At 39.7% G+C, this 17,849-nt stretch overlaps 1 protein-coding gene across 1 annotated transcript in view; it reads right to left on the bottom strand.

Annotated features, from left to right (window-relative positions):
- The window catches only part of znf385d (zinc finger protein 385D), a 92,426-nt gene that overhangs the window by 19,874 nt on the left and 54,703 nt on the right, over positions 1-17,849 (bottom strand). Inside the window, exon 4 of the mRNA XM_040030747.1 lies at positions 14,179-14,347. Within this exon, the coding sequence (XP_039886681.1) occupies positions 14,179-14,347 (169 nt within the window). The remainder of the gene's footprint in view (positions 1-14,178; positions 14,348-17,849) is intronic.

Below are 17,849 nucleotides of genomic sequence, written 5' to 3'. Positions count from 1 at the left end.
TTTCTGCTGGTGTTCAACTTCCACGCCATTTCAGTATCCTACGAAAACTATTGGCGCGTTCTTGTTTCCATGGTGCCAAATCCTGCCATTCTGTAAAAGCTGCTTGCGTCTTCTTAGCATTGTTCCTGCACAACAGTGCACCGTGGGTAAACATGTTATTTTTCCACTGAGCAGATTTAATGTCATAAAAGATCACATTTCAACCTGAACCACACACAGCCAAGCAGCTTTCAGCGCCTAAAGAGAACCAACAAATGACAGGGCAATCTTCAGTCACATGCCGGGGCGGTATTTGACGCCGTGAGATGAGAACACATTGAAGCTATTTTTTCTCGGGCGTCTGCTCTGAAGCCGTACACTGTTTGAAACTCATTACAGCTGCTCAGACCTTTGATCTCATTCTTTGGTTTTGATCAGCTCGTGACTGACAGATTGACACTGAAACTAAAAGCTTTGCCTGAGACTGGATTTATTCTTTACCCCGGCAGTCTAACCGAGCCGCTAACAACTCAGAACCAATCTGCTTATCAATCTCACACTCTTCAGACTCCTTCGCGTATAAATAAGACCCCGCAAAATTCAAAGCAGTCACTCATTTTTAAAACAGTGTTTTCCAAAAAGCCACGCAGAACATCATTTAGATGCGCATCGCTAGCAGCTTTCGCTGTTAACAAATATCTATCCATTAATTTCTGTGAACCTCTAATCCAATTCAGGGTCTCAGGAGGATGGGTGACGGGTTGAGCTGCTATCATTGGTACACCCAACCCATCACAGCATTAACAATTAAATTATAAGAATTTTACTTTTTTATTTCTATTTAATTTTGTATAATCAAATTATTTTATGAATTTCATTTTGTAGTATGTCTTTGATCAGAGCTGTTAAGAAAGAATAAGAATTCCATTCGAGCCTGTTCTCACTGCATGGGCATCAAATAATACTGTTAGTCGAGTGTTTAGTCAAAGTTCTGTGTCACGGAATTCTGAGACCATTATCACGACATCACATGAGTAGTTAAAAACCAGCCAACCAGTTAGTAAACGGAAAGAAAGCAACGAGTGAAAGTTAAACTCAACATGAATCAGTTTCCAGGTGCACAATCATGTGATTTGTATCACTGGCACGTAGGGCTGGGTGTCGTCACTGATTTCTAGAATCGATTTGATTCCGATTCACAAGGTCCCGATTCGATATAATCCACGATTCGATTTGAATTGAATTGGAGAAATTTAGCCTCAGACAGCCAGAAATATTATAATTCTGATCATTTATGATTACATATCGATTTTCTATATCTACAAAAAGAAAGCTGACACTTGTGAGACTTCATCAGAGATGTTAGCATCACACCAGATGCCTTTGTGTCAAAATAACAAAACATTAAAACACATGAAGATCGTCCTGTACATGGAGCACATGGAGACAGACAACCATTCACACCTACAGGTAATTTATAATCCGACCCCACTAACTGTTGGAGGAAGCCCAGAGAGAACCCACACATGCATGGGAAGAATATGCAAACTTCACAACGAGAGGCCACAGCCAAAAGGTGGATTCAAACCCACAACCTTCTTTCATCGTTAGCAGCAATGCTAACCACCGTGCTGCCACCACATGTTTGTTAAACATGTGTACATCGTATTTTAAACATATTTAACATCATAACAGACATCAGATAAGAGTCTTATACAACCAATACTTATAAATTAATATACAATTTTTTTCATGAATAAAGTTTAAATGATAAAAGTGCCATTGATTAATTATAGCTAAGTGATACTGACTTAAGCTGCTGATTTTCAGCAGTTTAATCACTTTTGTGTTGCTGCAGTTCTTTTATCTGATCTGTCCTCTCAGATCTCAATAGATACCCTGGTTAGAGTCTATTGCTTACCGACTATACTAACTTCACATTTTTGAGCATGGCACAGTGTGCACGTGAGGATATCTAACCTCTTCTGTTATGTCAGTAGACGCTTTGGATGCCTGCAGAATGATTTAAGGACGAACATCTGGTATTAAAAGACTATAATTTCCAGGTTCTGCAGTTATAAACATGACTTAAACATTTACTTAAAAATTTAAATTCAACTTGATAGGGGGAAATAACTTCACCAATTAGCTGTGTGTAACTTATATCCTATTTTCAGTTGAAGCAAGAAAATCTACCCAGTCCTGTCAATCACAGCACAGTCAAAACACCACCATACCTAAAGAAGTAATTAATTTGTCAAAGAAGAAAAAGTCGATCTTGGGAGGAGACAAAACAATCCCTTTGGAGTAGTGCGAGTAAGGGCATCCGCTGCTAAATTAAACACGAGGAACTTCAACTGGTTTAACAGCAATTTTCAGCATGAATGTGGCTTTACATCGCATCCCGTCAAACTATTACTACAAGAACAATAATTAATTAGTTAACTATTTATGATATGGCTGACCCTCCCAGTCCAGATAAGTAATGTTTATGCCACAAGCAGAGCAGAAAAGCGACCTCTTTGCCCCCTGCAATTACCCACCACTTTCTCCCAGTCCGCTTGGGTTTGCCAAGCGTCAAAACAACCTGAAATCACAGCGATTAACTCAGGCAGCCTTGCTGCACTCACCAGCTACCAAAAGTCTGCCATCACACCTGCTTCTCTGGGCAGATTTTCAATGGCGTGGTGAGCAGTCTGAGTGCAGTTTCAAAACAAGTTCACGTAAAGGTTTTAGTATTCTTGCGAGCCAGCAATTCTATGCCTGTGAGTTATCATTTAACTGATTTTGGCAGGGGTTCTCACAATTAGAGAGCTGAACTAGATGCACCACCAGAATCTGAGATACTCGGGTCTATACTGGGGATTTTCTGTCCTTCGTGTATCAGAAGTAACATCATCGTAGGAGAATAAATGTCTGTATCAGTCAGAAAACTGACAGGCTAATGAACAGCTTTGCAGGGTGCTTTTGTTGAACAAAACTTCAACATTTTGGCAACATCCTTGTGTTTTGATACCTCAGAGAGACATCAACCAGTTCTCTTTGTGAAGTTGGTAAAGAGACAGATCTGTTTGGTATAGTTTAAAACAGCGGCTTCAAGCAGAGGGAAATAATTAGCTTCCACAAGATAAAGCGCTCCTTTATAGAGTTCCAGTATTATGAGGTAGTGAATGGTGAGTGTCAGCTTGCTAACATCAGTAAACACCACATTAAAGAACCACTAGGGGGTTGTTCAGATGTAGGAGAAAAAGTAAAGCCAAAACTTCCTCATGAGGTGAGGATGCTCAGCGATTTCCACAGATGTATATTGTTTGTGTTTCTCTTCACAAGCTTCTCCTCAGCAAATATTTTACTTGCCAAGTGCTTTGTGTGAAAGGTCAGTATCGCTTGCTTCTCAAGTGAGTGTTTAATCCTGCAGATGAACTTCACTTCCAGCATTGTGAATTGTTATAGTCCTGGTTCTGCTCTGAAGCAACGTGTAGCTCAGTCAGTGGTTTTCCACCTGGTGCAGGTTCTGGCTGGTATGGACCTCCACTTAGAGAGACTACACTTTACTACATGCAAGCTTCCTTTAGGAACAGCGGCTCTGGAGTGCAGCCCCAGGTTAATGCTACCACAACAATTGGTAGAGTAACACAAGATATTATTGGCCAGGGCTATCTACTTAGCAGCAACTGAACTTTCAAAATAAGAGCGATGTGTTTTCAAGTACATAAATCACATACAATGTTATTTTCTCCATAGAAAATGAAAACACTGCTAAAACATACACCAATATACTCGAGTGGCCATACCTGGGGAAACCTAATATCTCATTTAGGATTGAAAGCTTTGGGTTGGCTCATTTCTAGTGAGCTTCAAAGGTGTTGTTAGGCATATTTTTTAATTTGCACAGATGATAGAAGTTTCCACCTGCTTCCAGTCTTTATGCTAAGCCTACTTAATCAAATCCATCGATACATTAAATTTTACTTAGCTGTGTGAATTATAGCTCGTGGATATATTCAACCATTAACTTTTGATAAAAATGCAAAGGAAATCTGTGAGGTTCTTCTTCATCTGCTTCCTATAGAAGCTGGTTGGTGAGCCCATCCCATGTTAAGTCATGCATGTATTTGCCCTTGTGTTGGGGTGAACTCATCTACCACGGTGTCATTAAAGAGCCATTTGCTGTTCGAGGACCAGGTGATTAAAGTGTACTTTGGCTGGCCTAGGACGCCCTGCTCTCCAGGAAGCCTCTTGTAATCCATATCCCCAGTCAGTGTGACCTAACTGGCTGTGCAAGGCCCAGTTAAGAACTCAATCCCATCTCATTAATGGAGGTAATGACTGTGATCAATCTAAAGTTGGTAAGGGCGAGCCGGGCAGGGTATGTGGGAGAGAAAGAGAGAGATAAATATTGAGGGCCAGGTAAAAGAAGGGGAGAAGAAACAAAAGGGCTGAAGACACAAAAAGATTGAGTTGGAGCGAGAGAAAAATAAGTGAAATAAAAAGTGAAATGAGAAAAGTAAGCAACCTGTGAGACCAAAACAATGGGAGACAAAGTGTGTGAAAGAAGGAGGGACGAATGACAGACGGGGGTAGATAGAGGGGCGTGTGAAGGTGAGAGGAAAGAGATAACATTAAAAGGGAGCAATCGAGTAAAGGACACAATTAAAGAGGGAGAATCTGAGAGGCTGAGAGTGGTGAAGGCAACAATGATAAAGAGAATTGAGCGAAAGGCAGATGGGGAAAGAAGCCGTGACCCTTCGAGACAGGACACAGCCTCTTTTCTTTCCTCTGTTTGTACCCCAACCTCTCCCGACTCCCCTGACATTTCCTGTGGCGATAGAGGAGAAACGTGGCTCGGAAAACTTTCCGCCCTGTTTAAGCTTTCGGGCAGTCACAAGACTCCCCAGAGATCTGATTACCTTCCTCAATGAAGCTGGATTAAGCTCTTTAATTAAAATGATTGGGCCTTATTATATGCTGTCACAATTTAAAGGACATAAATCCCTCATGGCCCTTGAGTTCTGTCAAATTTCATTTGACATCCATGATTTTTTTCCTCCCCTCTTGTCAGTATTCAAAGTGAGTAAGTGAGCAAGGCTGAATATTTCCAGCACAGAAGACTGATAAGATGACAAATTTGCATTTACAAATAAGTGTGCGTCAGTGCTTGCAGTCATCTTTTTTTTTTTTTTGTTGTTGTTTTTGTCGAAGGGGAAAAAAGCTGGATTATCTCAGACACTTAAACACAGCAGGCGTTATTGATTTGAATTCATCTCTTTCCAGTTTCATTCCAAAGCAAATGATCCGTATCTAATTTCTATTGGAATGTTCCTGTGGTTACACATTGGCGTGCAGAAACCTCACAAATGAGAACGTTTGCAGCGCTGCGCAGGTATGGAGCCAATCTGGTCACACGCTCATCAGGTATGCTGCTGCCTCTGACGTCTGTTAGAGGCTTTTTTTTTCGAGCTTGCGCGTGTACATGGATGCACAAAGGCTAGAGCAGGGTGGGGTGGAAGGGCGGTGGAGCTAGCCTCCTGCCTCCCTGCAGCCTGCCTCATTGTACAGCTGCTGTCAGTGCTGGCATGGCTCCCCTGACAATCTGCTCTTTAATAGCTAATATCAGGGTACATTTCCTCAGGCACTGGACTGGAACTGAGAGATGGCGGGCTGTGCTATGGGCATTTCTCTCTCTCTCTCCCACGTTGCCTTTCTCGCTTTACCACTGCTCTCTCTGGTGCTGGTGTAAAGACGCGCACAAACACACTTGACAGGCAGCAGCTGAGTCATCTGGCTAATCTGCTATCTTACAGTGTCCAGTTGCACATTCTTCTCATAGAGCACGCAGGTACAGTAACATTATGATGTAAAGAATTTAGATGCTATAAATGTAAGTACGCACTTTGAAGCAGACCCATAAACGATAGGCTGATGTTCTTTGAAATGTATTTTTTTAAGTGGTGTTTGCTTGCTCTGGTTATTAGAGAGGCTTTCAAAAAGCCTGAAAAATGTTATCCCTAAACTGCAAATACATTTAGCTAAACCAATGAATTATAATCACTAAATATACAAACATGCTTTTGCAATTTCACAGTAATTCAGTGTAATATTTAGAGTTTTTAGAAAGATCTAAACATTGGTTAACCTGACCTAATTTGAAATTAGCAGTTGAATTATTGCACTGTGTTTAAAAAGAATATTTTCTTACATGCTGAAGGATGAAGAAACCCGATGCTCTCAGGGTTTAGTGCGTACAGATTGATGACAGAATTATTTTCTTTGCTGGATAACAGCCTGCAGTCGTCTCACACACGTCTCCGGAACAATCCTGGCCCATTCTTCTTTGGCAAATCTCTGAGCTCCTCCACATTTGATGGTTTCATATCATGGTTCTTTGTCCTCGGTTCAACTCAAAGACTTTCATAAGGATTAAAGTCAGGACTTTGTGCAGGTCAGTCAACAATGTTTTGGGTCGCTGTTGTGTTGGACACCAGAACAACAACCCAAAGCCAGTTTGGGTCACTGACTGCTTGAGGTTTTCTTTCAGAATATTTACTTCCGTCTTTCTTTAGGATTTTGTCCACCGTCATGAGGTTACCGTGTTACAGAGGCACTGAAGCCTCCCTGCAGGGTAATATTCCCCCCACCGTGCTTCCCTGAGGCGAAAGTGTTCTCTGGGTTGTATTTCTCTCCCTTCTTTCTCCAAACATTGGCAGTGTCTCTGTGGCCAAAGAGCTCTTGTTTTGTCCACCCAAAGACCGGCTTACATTATGCATAATCATTATGCATTTTGCATAACCTTTCTCCAGGTTGTTCTTAGCAAACTTTAGTATAGCTTGAAGGTGTCTCTTCTGCAAATGTGCAGTTTTCCTTGGTCCAGGGTTCTACTTATTCTCCTTTTTTTTTAAGATGACAATCCCTGCCTTGGCTGTGTCATTCACTAGTGTCTTGGCAGTTGTTCTGGGGTCTTTAGACACATCTCTCACTAGTTTTCTTTCCAGAATCTTTGAAATTTTTCACATCCTTCCTCTGCCAGGTTTGTTCTGTACAGCGTGGCTCTCTTTGAATTTATTGACGATACTTCTTACTTCTTAACAACTGGAAACGCTGTGATAACTTTGTGTCTATATCTCCTGCTTTGTGAGAATTAACATTTTTTTTCTTATTTTTAAACTGATTTATTCCAAGTGACAGCTCAAACCCTTCCTGAAGTTTATATACAATTAAATCACAGCAGTGGTTTGTTGTGTCGATCAGTAAAAAAGTTAATAATACTGATTTATGTTATGTTTTGTTTTTCTTTTCTAATTCTGTCATTGTGTGCACACAGCTATAATTTATGTTTTTAGAAATGTTGTGTTAAAAATCACTTGCTCTGTAAAAAAAACAACAAAAAAAAAAACAGGAATGTTTTGGAAAATATTTAAATTTCATAGGGAGGCTAATTATTTTGTCCTCATCTGTATGTAGAAGGGGTTAGTTACTTTTACTTACTGCTAAAATCTTAATTCACATGACACAACTGAAACTTGTGTTAACTTCACGCAAAACCAGCAGGCAGGGATGAAGTCCCTTACCATGTTGGCCAATCAGAAACACTGACACTTTTGGTCCCGCCCACTTGAGAAGCAGAGGAGTTCCAGGATGACATAAGAGGAGAGCGGAGCGTTTATTGCAGTGTCGTCAGTTTAAATCAGTGTCAATTAAATGTGATGTGGACCACAGCTGCATTATCTGTTGTTTTGTTAAGACTACTGCAGCTTATTTTTAATTAAATCCACAACATGGCAGAATGTGACGGATATCACAGATTTTTGTTTTAACACCCACCTACACGCGCACCAAAGGTGAAGGGAGGAAAGTGTGATTTTTGCAGTAAATGATGTTAATGGCAAAAACAGCTTATGAATACAAATGCAGAGGTTGTTCGTGGAGTCCTCCTCCCACTATTATTTGTATATTCCAGCTGTGCGTGATGTCTTTTATGCATCCACGCTCATAGCTCCTTCAGCACGCCTCCTCTCTCCTTGAGATGCATTTTTGGATTTGAGATATCCTTTGAGATGAGCAGTGAGATCAATTTCTGGGTCAGAGGAATCCCGAGAAATAGGGGCAGAGGAGAGAAATATCAAGGAGGGAGAAAACTGAAAATGGACCTTTTTTGGAAAATTCTTGCAGGGTGAAGATTTTCAGCTCTGACTCCTCATTTTCCTCCTATCTAAAGTTTGTGGTCGACAGGCAGGAACATGAAGAACAGGTGCTGTAAAAAATAACCCGGTGTATAAGTCGACAAGTTTAACCAGCTTCAAAAGTTTCATATTGTATTCGCAAACAAAACAAAACAGTAAAAAACTCTCGGCATTAATCAAATATTCACCCAACTGCAGAGCTCTCATTACAGAACACTTGCAATCAGATGTATTTCTACCAAACACAAATGAGCAATCAGATTACATTGTTTCCACCATGGATCTGTTGTACTGAAATTATAATGGAAATCATATATTTTTCCACTTGTAGTTAACAGAGCAAAACAATCTAATTGAAAGCCCACTCTGCAAACATGCACCGAGCTCTGCCTCCCTTTTTCCACCGACTCTCACCACGGCCATTACTCTTCTGCGATCTCGGCATTTCATTAGCGCCAGCTTTGTGACCCTGATATACCATCAAATACTTCAGCCTTACAGATAATGCAGCATTTACCCGCCTCGACAATTAATTCTTTTGACATCTGAGTACATTAATATTCATTACCCCATGCCACTTGTGACAAACCACCACCCCCACAAGCTGTAGATATGATCGTGAGATGCTGTATAGAAATATAGTTGTTGTTTTTTTCTCCCCTCTCTTTTTTTAAGGGCATTGAAATGATTAATAGCCATTTGTCTGTGTGGTTATGACAGCTTGTTGTTTAAGGTCCCAGAGGTCTCTGTCTGTGTATAATGTGTTTACAATTTTCCCCAGGCTCGAGTGTAAGTTTAATGTCAGAGCTGTGTAGAATCCATTACAGATGAGTATCTCAGTTCAGGTGCAGTGGGAGGAGGTCAATGTCTGAGCCCTACCTTTGTTGTTTGGCCTTTTATTTTTTATTTTTTTATCTCAAGAAAACGTGCTTTTCCCTCTGGCGTGCAGTGCTATTTCGCGCTTTAAATTGTTTCAGTGTCGGTTGGCCAGTTTTTAGAGATCCCTTTCTTCCCTTAAATATAATGCAACTGAAGGATGTTTGCCTTGTGATGTTCAAAGCACAACATATATAAGTTTGAAGAACTTTCTGATGACTACCAGCTGCACACTTCTTTTCAGCCAGCACAAAAAAGTGTACAGCTGGCGAACATTAGTAGGACAACTCACGTCAGCGAGCCATCATCGATGCTTTCATCGTGTCTCAGTGTCGGGAACATGAGACTGTTCGTGCACACTTTCTTTTGCATAGTACTGCAGTTCTCACTCTGGGGTCGGTGGGGGAAACGGCTCATTGCAGAGATTAAGACCTCAGAAATCTGCAAACTTTGTGGCTTAACTGTATCAGCTTTTCAAATTTGTTTTTTTCTTTTTGTTTGGTTTTATTACTGTTGCAACTTTTAGCACAGCAACATAAATGATATTTAGTTTAATCTTATTCAAGAGAAGGCGACCATTACAGAGATATCTGCAAAACTGACATCAAAGCAATCCAGATGGCTTTTCAGGAGGAACTGTTCCTTTAAGGTCTGAATGTCTTCACATCTATCAGCTTTTTCCACTAAAGGCTGTATGATTTTATAGAAAAATATTCAATCACCGTCGCTGCATAGCTAACTTACTGTATCTTTGGAAATATTTCAGTCAGATTGAGTTATATTGGTTTGATATGCTGTGTAGCAGGGCTCTGCACTGGGATTGAGGAGGTAAATTAGAAGTCATCTTTTCATTTTCAAGAAAGAATGAATCACAGATGTGCCACTTCTAAATGACTTTCTACAGGGTCATTTTCTACTTCACAGAAAAAAAAACACTGACTTTGATGATGTTAGACAATGATGGACACAAACGCACAGCAAGGAAACGGGCTAATGTGGCTAAGGTGGTCTTCAACAAGCATACGTGATAAATATTACAAATGATCAAACTGCTCTTACTTCAAAAAGCAACTTTACAATAAAAAGTCTTTTTTGTTTGTTTTTTGGAGCCAATTTGACCAAAAAAATGTCGGAGCCACAAAATTTATTTGGGCCTTATAATGAAGGTGATACAGCCTATTAAGTATGAATTAGCCTATCAACATCACTAATAGGTGTAAATAATTAAGATCATTAACCACATGAGACTACTCTGCAATGCGATATTTACTACTGAACTACTAATGCTGAAGGCAAAGCTCTTCTGTTTTCCTCAGCTGCACATCGCAATTGACCTTTAGGTCTGTAAAAACAATATTCTGCTTGTTCTGGAAACATCTCACCACATTACTTTTTTCTGTTGTTTGCTAATTTCTCATTGTGGTTCAAGCGTGAGAGGAAGTCAGCAGCATTAGCACACAACTCTGTCCAAACACACTGTTAAAGTCTCTGTTTTTCCTCCCTGGATTTTCTTTTTGTGGATTAGGAATCCACAGCTAGAGGGACTCAGGACCAGCCATTTATTTGTATACATCCATGTGATTCACCAGTGTTGAGGTATATCAAAACGAATAGAACGTGGGTAGCTATGGACATTTTAATTGACAAAATATGAAAACAATTGGTAAAATTTAGGTTACATGTTTTTACAGCTGGATAAACATGAGGAGTCATGTACAGAGATGATAAATAAAGTCAAGAGATTGGACTCACTGCACAGATTAGCATGTCTAAACTTTTGGATGCTAGTGTATAATACAAAAAATAAATAAATAATAACTTTTCCACAATCACACGAGCCAAAGACGGCTCCATAATCACAAGTGGTCTGCTGATACAGTCTATTAAATCTTATTGTCGAATTAAAAGAACAACATAACTAATCAGTGTTTAAAGACAACCTCGTCTTATTTCAGTCCAACATTTATTGTTTCATGTTGATTCCAGCTGTGTCTATTTTAAAATTCCATATTGTTTATTTTACAGTTTAATTCTTTCTCAGTGGCCATTACATTTCAGAAGACACGTTTCATTGTGACATTTCATCAACGGGGCTTTAGTGCTTCTGTCTGCTGCTTTACTCAGATAACTCGCATAACCGCCGCTGCCATGTTTGTCCTGAATGACTGACAGAAATGCTCAAGAGGAAAAATTGTGTTATGAAATAAAAGCGGAGACAAAAATGACAAGCAATTAAGTCGAAATGTTTGTCAAAATTACATGTTGATGAATTCATTATCTAATGTGGGATTCGTTCAAGATGACATTTAAAAATTCGATGGAAGCAAAAGATGACGGGAGATGCTTCACAACTTAACTTTGTAAACGTTATTTTCAAACATATATATCTGCTATTGTGTATTCTTAAGTAACTTCAGGGTAACCCCCTGACCGTGGCTCAGGGGGTTGGGAAGCGCATCAGTAACCGGATCGATCCCCGGGCTCTCTGTCCTGGTCGTTGTGTCCTTGGGCAAGACACTTCACCTACCGCCTACTGGTGTTGGCCAGAGGGGCTGATGGCGCGATATGGCAGCCTCGCTTCTGTCAGTCTGCCCCAGGGCAGCTGTGGCTACAACTGTAGCTTGCCTCCACCAGTGTGTGAATATGAGAGCGAATGAATAGTGGTATTGTAAAGCACTTCCAATCCATTATTATTATTAATCACAAAAACTCTTCTGTAAAACCTGATTTCTTACAAATCCAGTTGGTTAATTGCTGAGTCCTGAATGCTCAAAGCTCCCACTAAATATGAACTTCCCACAGTTCACATGAAAAGAGTAAACAGTGAATAACTATTTAATTAAAATGTAATTCTCAGCAGCAGCCGGGGGGAAAAACACATTCAGTGCATTAAATATTTAGGAATATTAGATATAACATGTTTCCTATGTTGGTCAGAGTGCGCCGATTCTTTTGTGACATAAATACACGAGAAACTTAGATTTTTAGCTCAAAGTAAATTTACTTAGCGCATAATATACGTATTATAAATTTAGCCATAATTTCTGAAATGCATTTAAGATTTAATAACTACTGTCCCTTCAGATGTGTGACCTCCAAAGTCATAGCTCGACTTAGCATTACATCACATCACATCCCCTCTCTTACGGTAAATGTCGATAGACTGCAGTGTGGGTTGGCTTCAGGGAAGCTCGAGTGCAAATTGCTTCTGTTAATGGTTTGACATTTGTATAGTAGCTAAGTAACTCTGCGGGGTACGAGACAGACTGCAGCCAGGTGTGAAGCTCTTAATATAACTTAAAGACTAACACATGATGTGCACCATGTGAAATATATAAGATTAAACTGCCTGTTTGTTAATGCTCTTTTATGATACTGTTTTAGGGGATACAGAAGAGAATTGTTATCCGGCTTATTTGAGCAAGTTGGATATTCCACTCATCCATTTTCTTAACTACCTATCCAATTCAAAAGCCACGAGGGGGTTGGAGCTTACGCAGACTATCATGGGGCCAAACCCTAGACAGATTCACAGGATATTCCCCCTGAGAATTGACACAGTTTTCAAACATTGTTATATAACGTTTCACCTCAAGTATTCTTTAAAATGAAGAGAAGCTTCTTCAGTTCTACAACCAAATGGTGGAGAATCCCAGGCATAAAAACCTGGTATAAATAGAAGTCCAGTCACTGTCCCTCCAAGCTCCTTAGAATACCATGACCTCGATGAATGAGAACCCACAGACTCTGTCAAGTAACTAAAAATGATGGGCAGTGAGGAAGCTTCTTTTTTGAGGGTATCTCAAAGTAACTGCAAGTTAGAATGCAGATGTGTGAGGCAGTGACGAGGCTAACTCTGTTTGGGAAAAACACAAAACATGTCACATGGGTGCTTTAAACTTCAGGCGTCAGGGCTGTATAAGGTTCTACATATGTATAGGTCACAATGCAAAATGCACTCCAGAAATGTGCTCCTAATTTAAATACTTTGGAACGTTGGAAGAAGACATGGTTTAAGGTTGAAACTAATCCCAGAGCAGAATAGCTCAATGTGTTTCTAATTACTCTAAAAAAACTTCTATTGTTACAGTTGAAGGGGAAGACTTTCATTGGGCCAATTTTATGACATAATAATAGGCAGCTTAAGGAATATTACGCTTCAGAAGACAGAGAGGGCAGGGCTCCTCGGCAGTGCTTTCAGGTGCCAAAAACGTTATCCTCCACAGGGCCAATATGGGACACAGAAGATAAAACCATTTAATATATTGTACATCTGGTTCCTGTCAGGCGCTGAAAGTTGCAGTTAGTTTGTGTTTACCTTTAAACATGTTTTAAGCAGACGAATACCACAGAGACCCAGACTCTAGACACCTGGCCAAGATGACTGGATTTAAAAAGCCACCTGGCTGCAACATGATGAATATTAAGACACACAGAGTCAGCACACAATAATGTGAACCAGAAAATTGGAATTAAAAATGGAATAAGGGCAGATGCCAAGTAGAAAGAAGAAGAAGAAGATGCAAAAAAAAAGCAACAGGGTGCTTTGTACCAGGAAGTGAGGTGTAATCCAGAAATTATAGTCTAGATTCATCCATTAGAAGTGCCCAAACATCTCACATCTGTTTGTAATGTATCAGAGAGGATATTACAGCAGTGGAAAGTTATGGTGCAAGTCATTTCAGCTTTGGTTAATATATTGCAAGGTAAACAGCAGGAATACTGGTGTGCACGTAACAAAGTGCCTGAGCTTGATGTTTTCTTTTTTTTTTTTACCAGATTATCATGTAATGATTTCCAGTTGCCCAGCACGTTGCACCAATGGAATCATCTCATGCAAATGAGCGGGCATTACATGTTTTGTCACAAAGTGTTGTTGCCTGTCAGCACTAGATAACACAAAAAGCACACTTAGGCCCTACCTCATCCCTCCCATTGCCAACCCAGCCAACACAGGGCTGATATAATCAACAGTGAGTCTATCCAGGTCCTAAAGTGATTACAAGTTGAGTGCAGCAAATCAAAAATGCCAAATAGGAAGGCTTGGAGGTTTAATGATGATTCCCAACAGAAGGGCTCCATCTACATAAAGAACAGCAACAAAGGTCTTGTGTTAGGAATATGCAGGCAGGGAAATACAAACCTTTCCTCTCAGTGTTGTTGGGGACCTGTGAGGTGTTGATGCCCTTGGCCATCTCCTGGTTGGCAGTTTCCTTGGTGACCACTGAGCCTTTGAGCTTACTCTTCGGGGCGTCCAGGGCTTTTAGTTTCTTGGCATGTTTGGTGCCCTTGTAGTGGGCCAGGGCCTGGCTCTGTGAGAAGAACAAATAACAGGCTGTGGGAAAGTGGCTACAAAGTCTGGATGAATTAAAATATGAAAACTAAAAGAACACAGTCAGGGTCAATGAAGCAGACTAAACATAATTAGCAGGCTCAATATCCCTTGCAGTCCAGCAAAAAGTGTTGACTTTGTTTCATCCAATTTTAGAAAATAAGTATTAAAGCTAAATGTTTAATACACCCAGGTACCACTGGCGTTCAAAGTTATTTATGTGGTTTATGACTGACTGAGTAGCTACTACCTTTCCTCCACATGTGCTAGTAAAGGGAGCATTTTTGGATCAAATATTAATTTGTTGTTCCACAGCCAATGACTAGTTTATAAGGCCTTGATGTCAAATATTTTACCTATAAGAGGAATTTTGCTAAATCAGCTCATTATATCAACAATATAGTTGCTGTTGCACCTCCTGGATAGCTGCTAAAGTTGAATTTTTCTGGCTACTTCAGCTGTATCCATAAAAGTTTGCATGAAATGATCATTAAGTCTAAATATGAGGCTACTTTCTCCAAATGGGACCTGTTATGATTATTTCCAGCTCCAGATTTGTATTTGTGGAATCTACTAGAACAACTTTGCATGAGTCACAGATCAAAACAATTTTTATTTATCCTAAACAGAGCCTTGCTGCAGCCCTTTAATTCACCCTCTCTCTGAATTCAATTTCAGTTCAGTTCAATTTGTTTATAAAGCACTAAATCCCAACAGTGGTCACCTCAAAGTGCTTTATATAGCAATGTAAAGACCTTACAACAATACAGAGAAATCCCCACCAATCAAACAAGCCCCCGTGAGCAAACACTTGGTGACAGGGGGAAAGAAAAACGTCAGAATAACAGGAAGAAACAAGCTCAGCCATCTGCCATGAGCGGCTGGGGGTGAGGGGAGGAAGACAGGACTGAAACAAGATGTTTTAGTTCCTCTTCTCTCCCTTGGAGCCATCTTTCATTTGATTTGCTGGACTTACAAACAGAAGGTTTGAACAGCAGGTGGGTGGGGCTTCTGTGCTCACCCACACCTGTGTGCCTGATATGATCGTACTCGGGACATCCATTTTCACGAGAGTCACAATGGGGAGGAAACCTGGGCGTTTAGATCAGCTATTTATATCTAAATCCATGCATCTACATATCTACACTATATATTTTACAACAATAATAACTTGATGTTGGTGATTAAGGAATTTTTGTGACCCATGAAGTTTAATTTATGCAGTGGCCATTTGTTTTAAAGTCTGAGCACGTAACGCCACCAAGATTCACCTTCACAACAGATTCATCAAGTCGCACAGAAGGGGGACATATGCAAAGACTTTGAGCTGCCCTTGTTTACCTCTTCGCACTTTGCCTGTGGCAGGAATGAAGGTTTTAGGACTGATCCAATTGGAATAAATAAATACGCCAAGCATGCATCCCCAGAAGACACCGGTAAGCAGTTTTATTTATGCACCGCGGTGGGGATATTTACCAAAGACTGCTGGGATAGAAAGCCCTTTCCAGGTAGTATGTCTGGATTAGCATATTGTTTCTTTCTGTCCTTTTCAGTAATTAGTGTGCAGCGGTTTGGATTATTTTTAAATGAAAGAAAAACAAGAACTCGGGATCACATAACAAAGTTCTTGTAACATGCCTTTTGGGCATTCAGTATATTACCTAAAATGGTCCACAATATAGTGTGCAGACTGTGAACTTTGGCGAATAACATGAGAAGGTGCACTAGAGTATGTGACAAGTTAATAGGATGAGACAAGTAAAGAGGTGTCATTACACTAGGTGCATAAAGTTGCCAAGAACTCATAGTTCAGTAATTTTGTTGGCAAAGGAAATTGCTGGAGTGCCTCGAACATTCCCCCTTCATCCTAGGAACCACTTTTGGATGAAGCCTCACTTTTTCAAAGAGCGTGTGCATCTTGTTCTGGCAAGAAACCATTCATTTTAGCCCGCATTCATCACCCTCCAGGTATCAAAGACATAAGTTACCGTTTGTCATGAGACACAGCTGATATGGATGGGTGTTTAATGCAACCACAGAAATAATTCATCTTTCATTAAAGCAATGAAGTGGAAGAATTGCCTGAACTCCGAGTCTGGCACATGCATGATTAAAACTAGAATGGAAATCATTTGTTTCCCTTTCAGGTGCTCTGCGAGGGGTGAAAACACATCAAACAAACCAGCGTTGCAGGGTTTCTTTAGGATTTAGAGAGGCTGCTGGAAACCGAAAGGTCACAGTTTAAATTCCAGTGTATCCATCAACAGCCGTGCCCAATTCAGCCCCCTTGTGCATCATAAGTAAACCTCAATAAAAGTGCTGGCAAAATAAAATGGAAACTCTAAGCTTTGTTTTGCCGTGACATTAGGCTGGCATGTTGCCTGATTGTTTTGTCTACATAGAGTCTGAATAAGGTTCAGAGTCACGATGGGAAAAGTTATGACGAGAACTTTTCTGTGAAAGGTGTGCAACCATAATAATGGAAAAACCACAGCAGTAAAGGGTCAAAACACAAAGACACATCACAGTACAACTACTTTAACCTGTGTTTACACATTACACACGTTTTTCTCTTCTTATTAAATCCCTTGTTGACCCTATTAAGGGCAGCTTGAATAGCTAACTCAATAGCTAACTGAAAAGCCATCGCATTGTATTTGTATAAAAGATCTTAATTTTACTTAGTTTTGGTTTATTCTCAGACCTCAAATTAGTTTCATTTCCAGTTTCATTTTTACTCCACTGTAAAATTCCCATTTAACTTTAAATGGTGCGTCTAAACTCTAAAGGCCCAATTATCTCCTTTATTTGTTAGTGCAGTCTAAAATGTCGGTCCAGGTGACCAGAAATGTGATTTAAGATAAATGTTAATGCTCTCTGCGGCTACTAGATTTGTAGCCTAAATAAGAAACCAGTTGATAATATTTTAGAAACTTTAGAACAGTTTTAAAATTCCCTTTGTGAGGAAAACAGACAAAAACATAACCTACATCTCAAAGATACTATAAATGTTCTTTTCATTCCCTTTTTGTGTTATATTAATTCTACTTTGATTATGTCTATGCATTTAAAGCGATTTTAAATAAATCTTGTGAAGTAACTGTTATTTCAGCTACTGCAGTTTTTCAGTCATGTATGGGACATTTAAAAAGTTCAGCTGATTCAATTAAACATTTGTACAGAAGTCAGGAAATTCAAAGGAAAATAACCAGAATCCTTATACTGGCCACTGTCTCGCTGAAGAAGATTAGTTGGTTTTGACTTCACAATTTAATTAATTTAATATCATTTAAATAAGACTATGACCCATTTCTTCCATAAACAGAAAAGCTGTTTTTGGTGATTCAGAGCAGATGAAACTTTAAATTCAGGGGAAAGTTCACAATCCAACAATTAATGATTAATGTAATATTCAAATAAAATTATCTCCAAAGCCCAAAACTGATGCAATGGAGAGTAAATCTATTCATTGTATTTTTTTC

This window comes from Simochromis diagramma, unplaced genomic scaffold, assembly GCF_900408965.1.
Source record: "Simochromis diagramma unplaced genomic scaffold, fSimDia1.1 OVJJ01000361.1, whole genome shotgun sequence".
Classification (NCBI taxonomy): domain Eukaryota; kingdom Metazoa; phylum Chordata; class Actinopteri; order Cichliformes; family Cichlidae; genus Simochromis; species Simochromis diagramma.
Note: the sequence above shows the minus strand (reverse complement) of the source record. Positions and strands in the feature narration are given on the sequence as shown.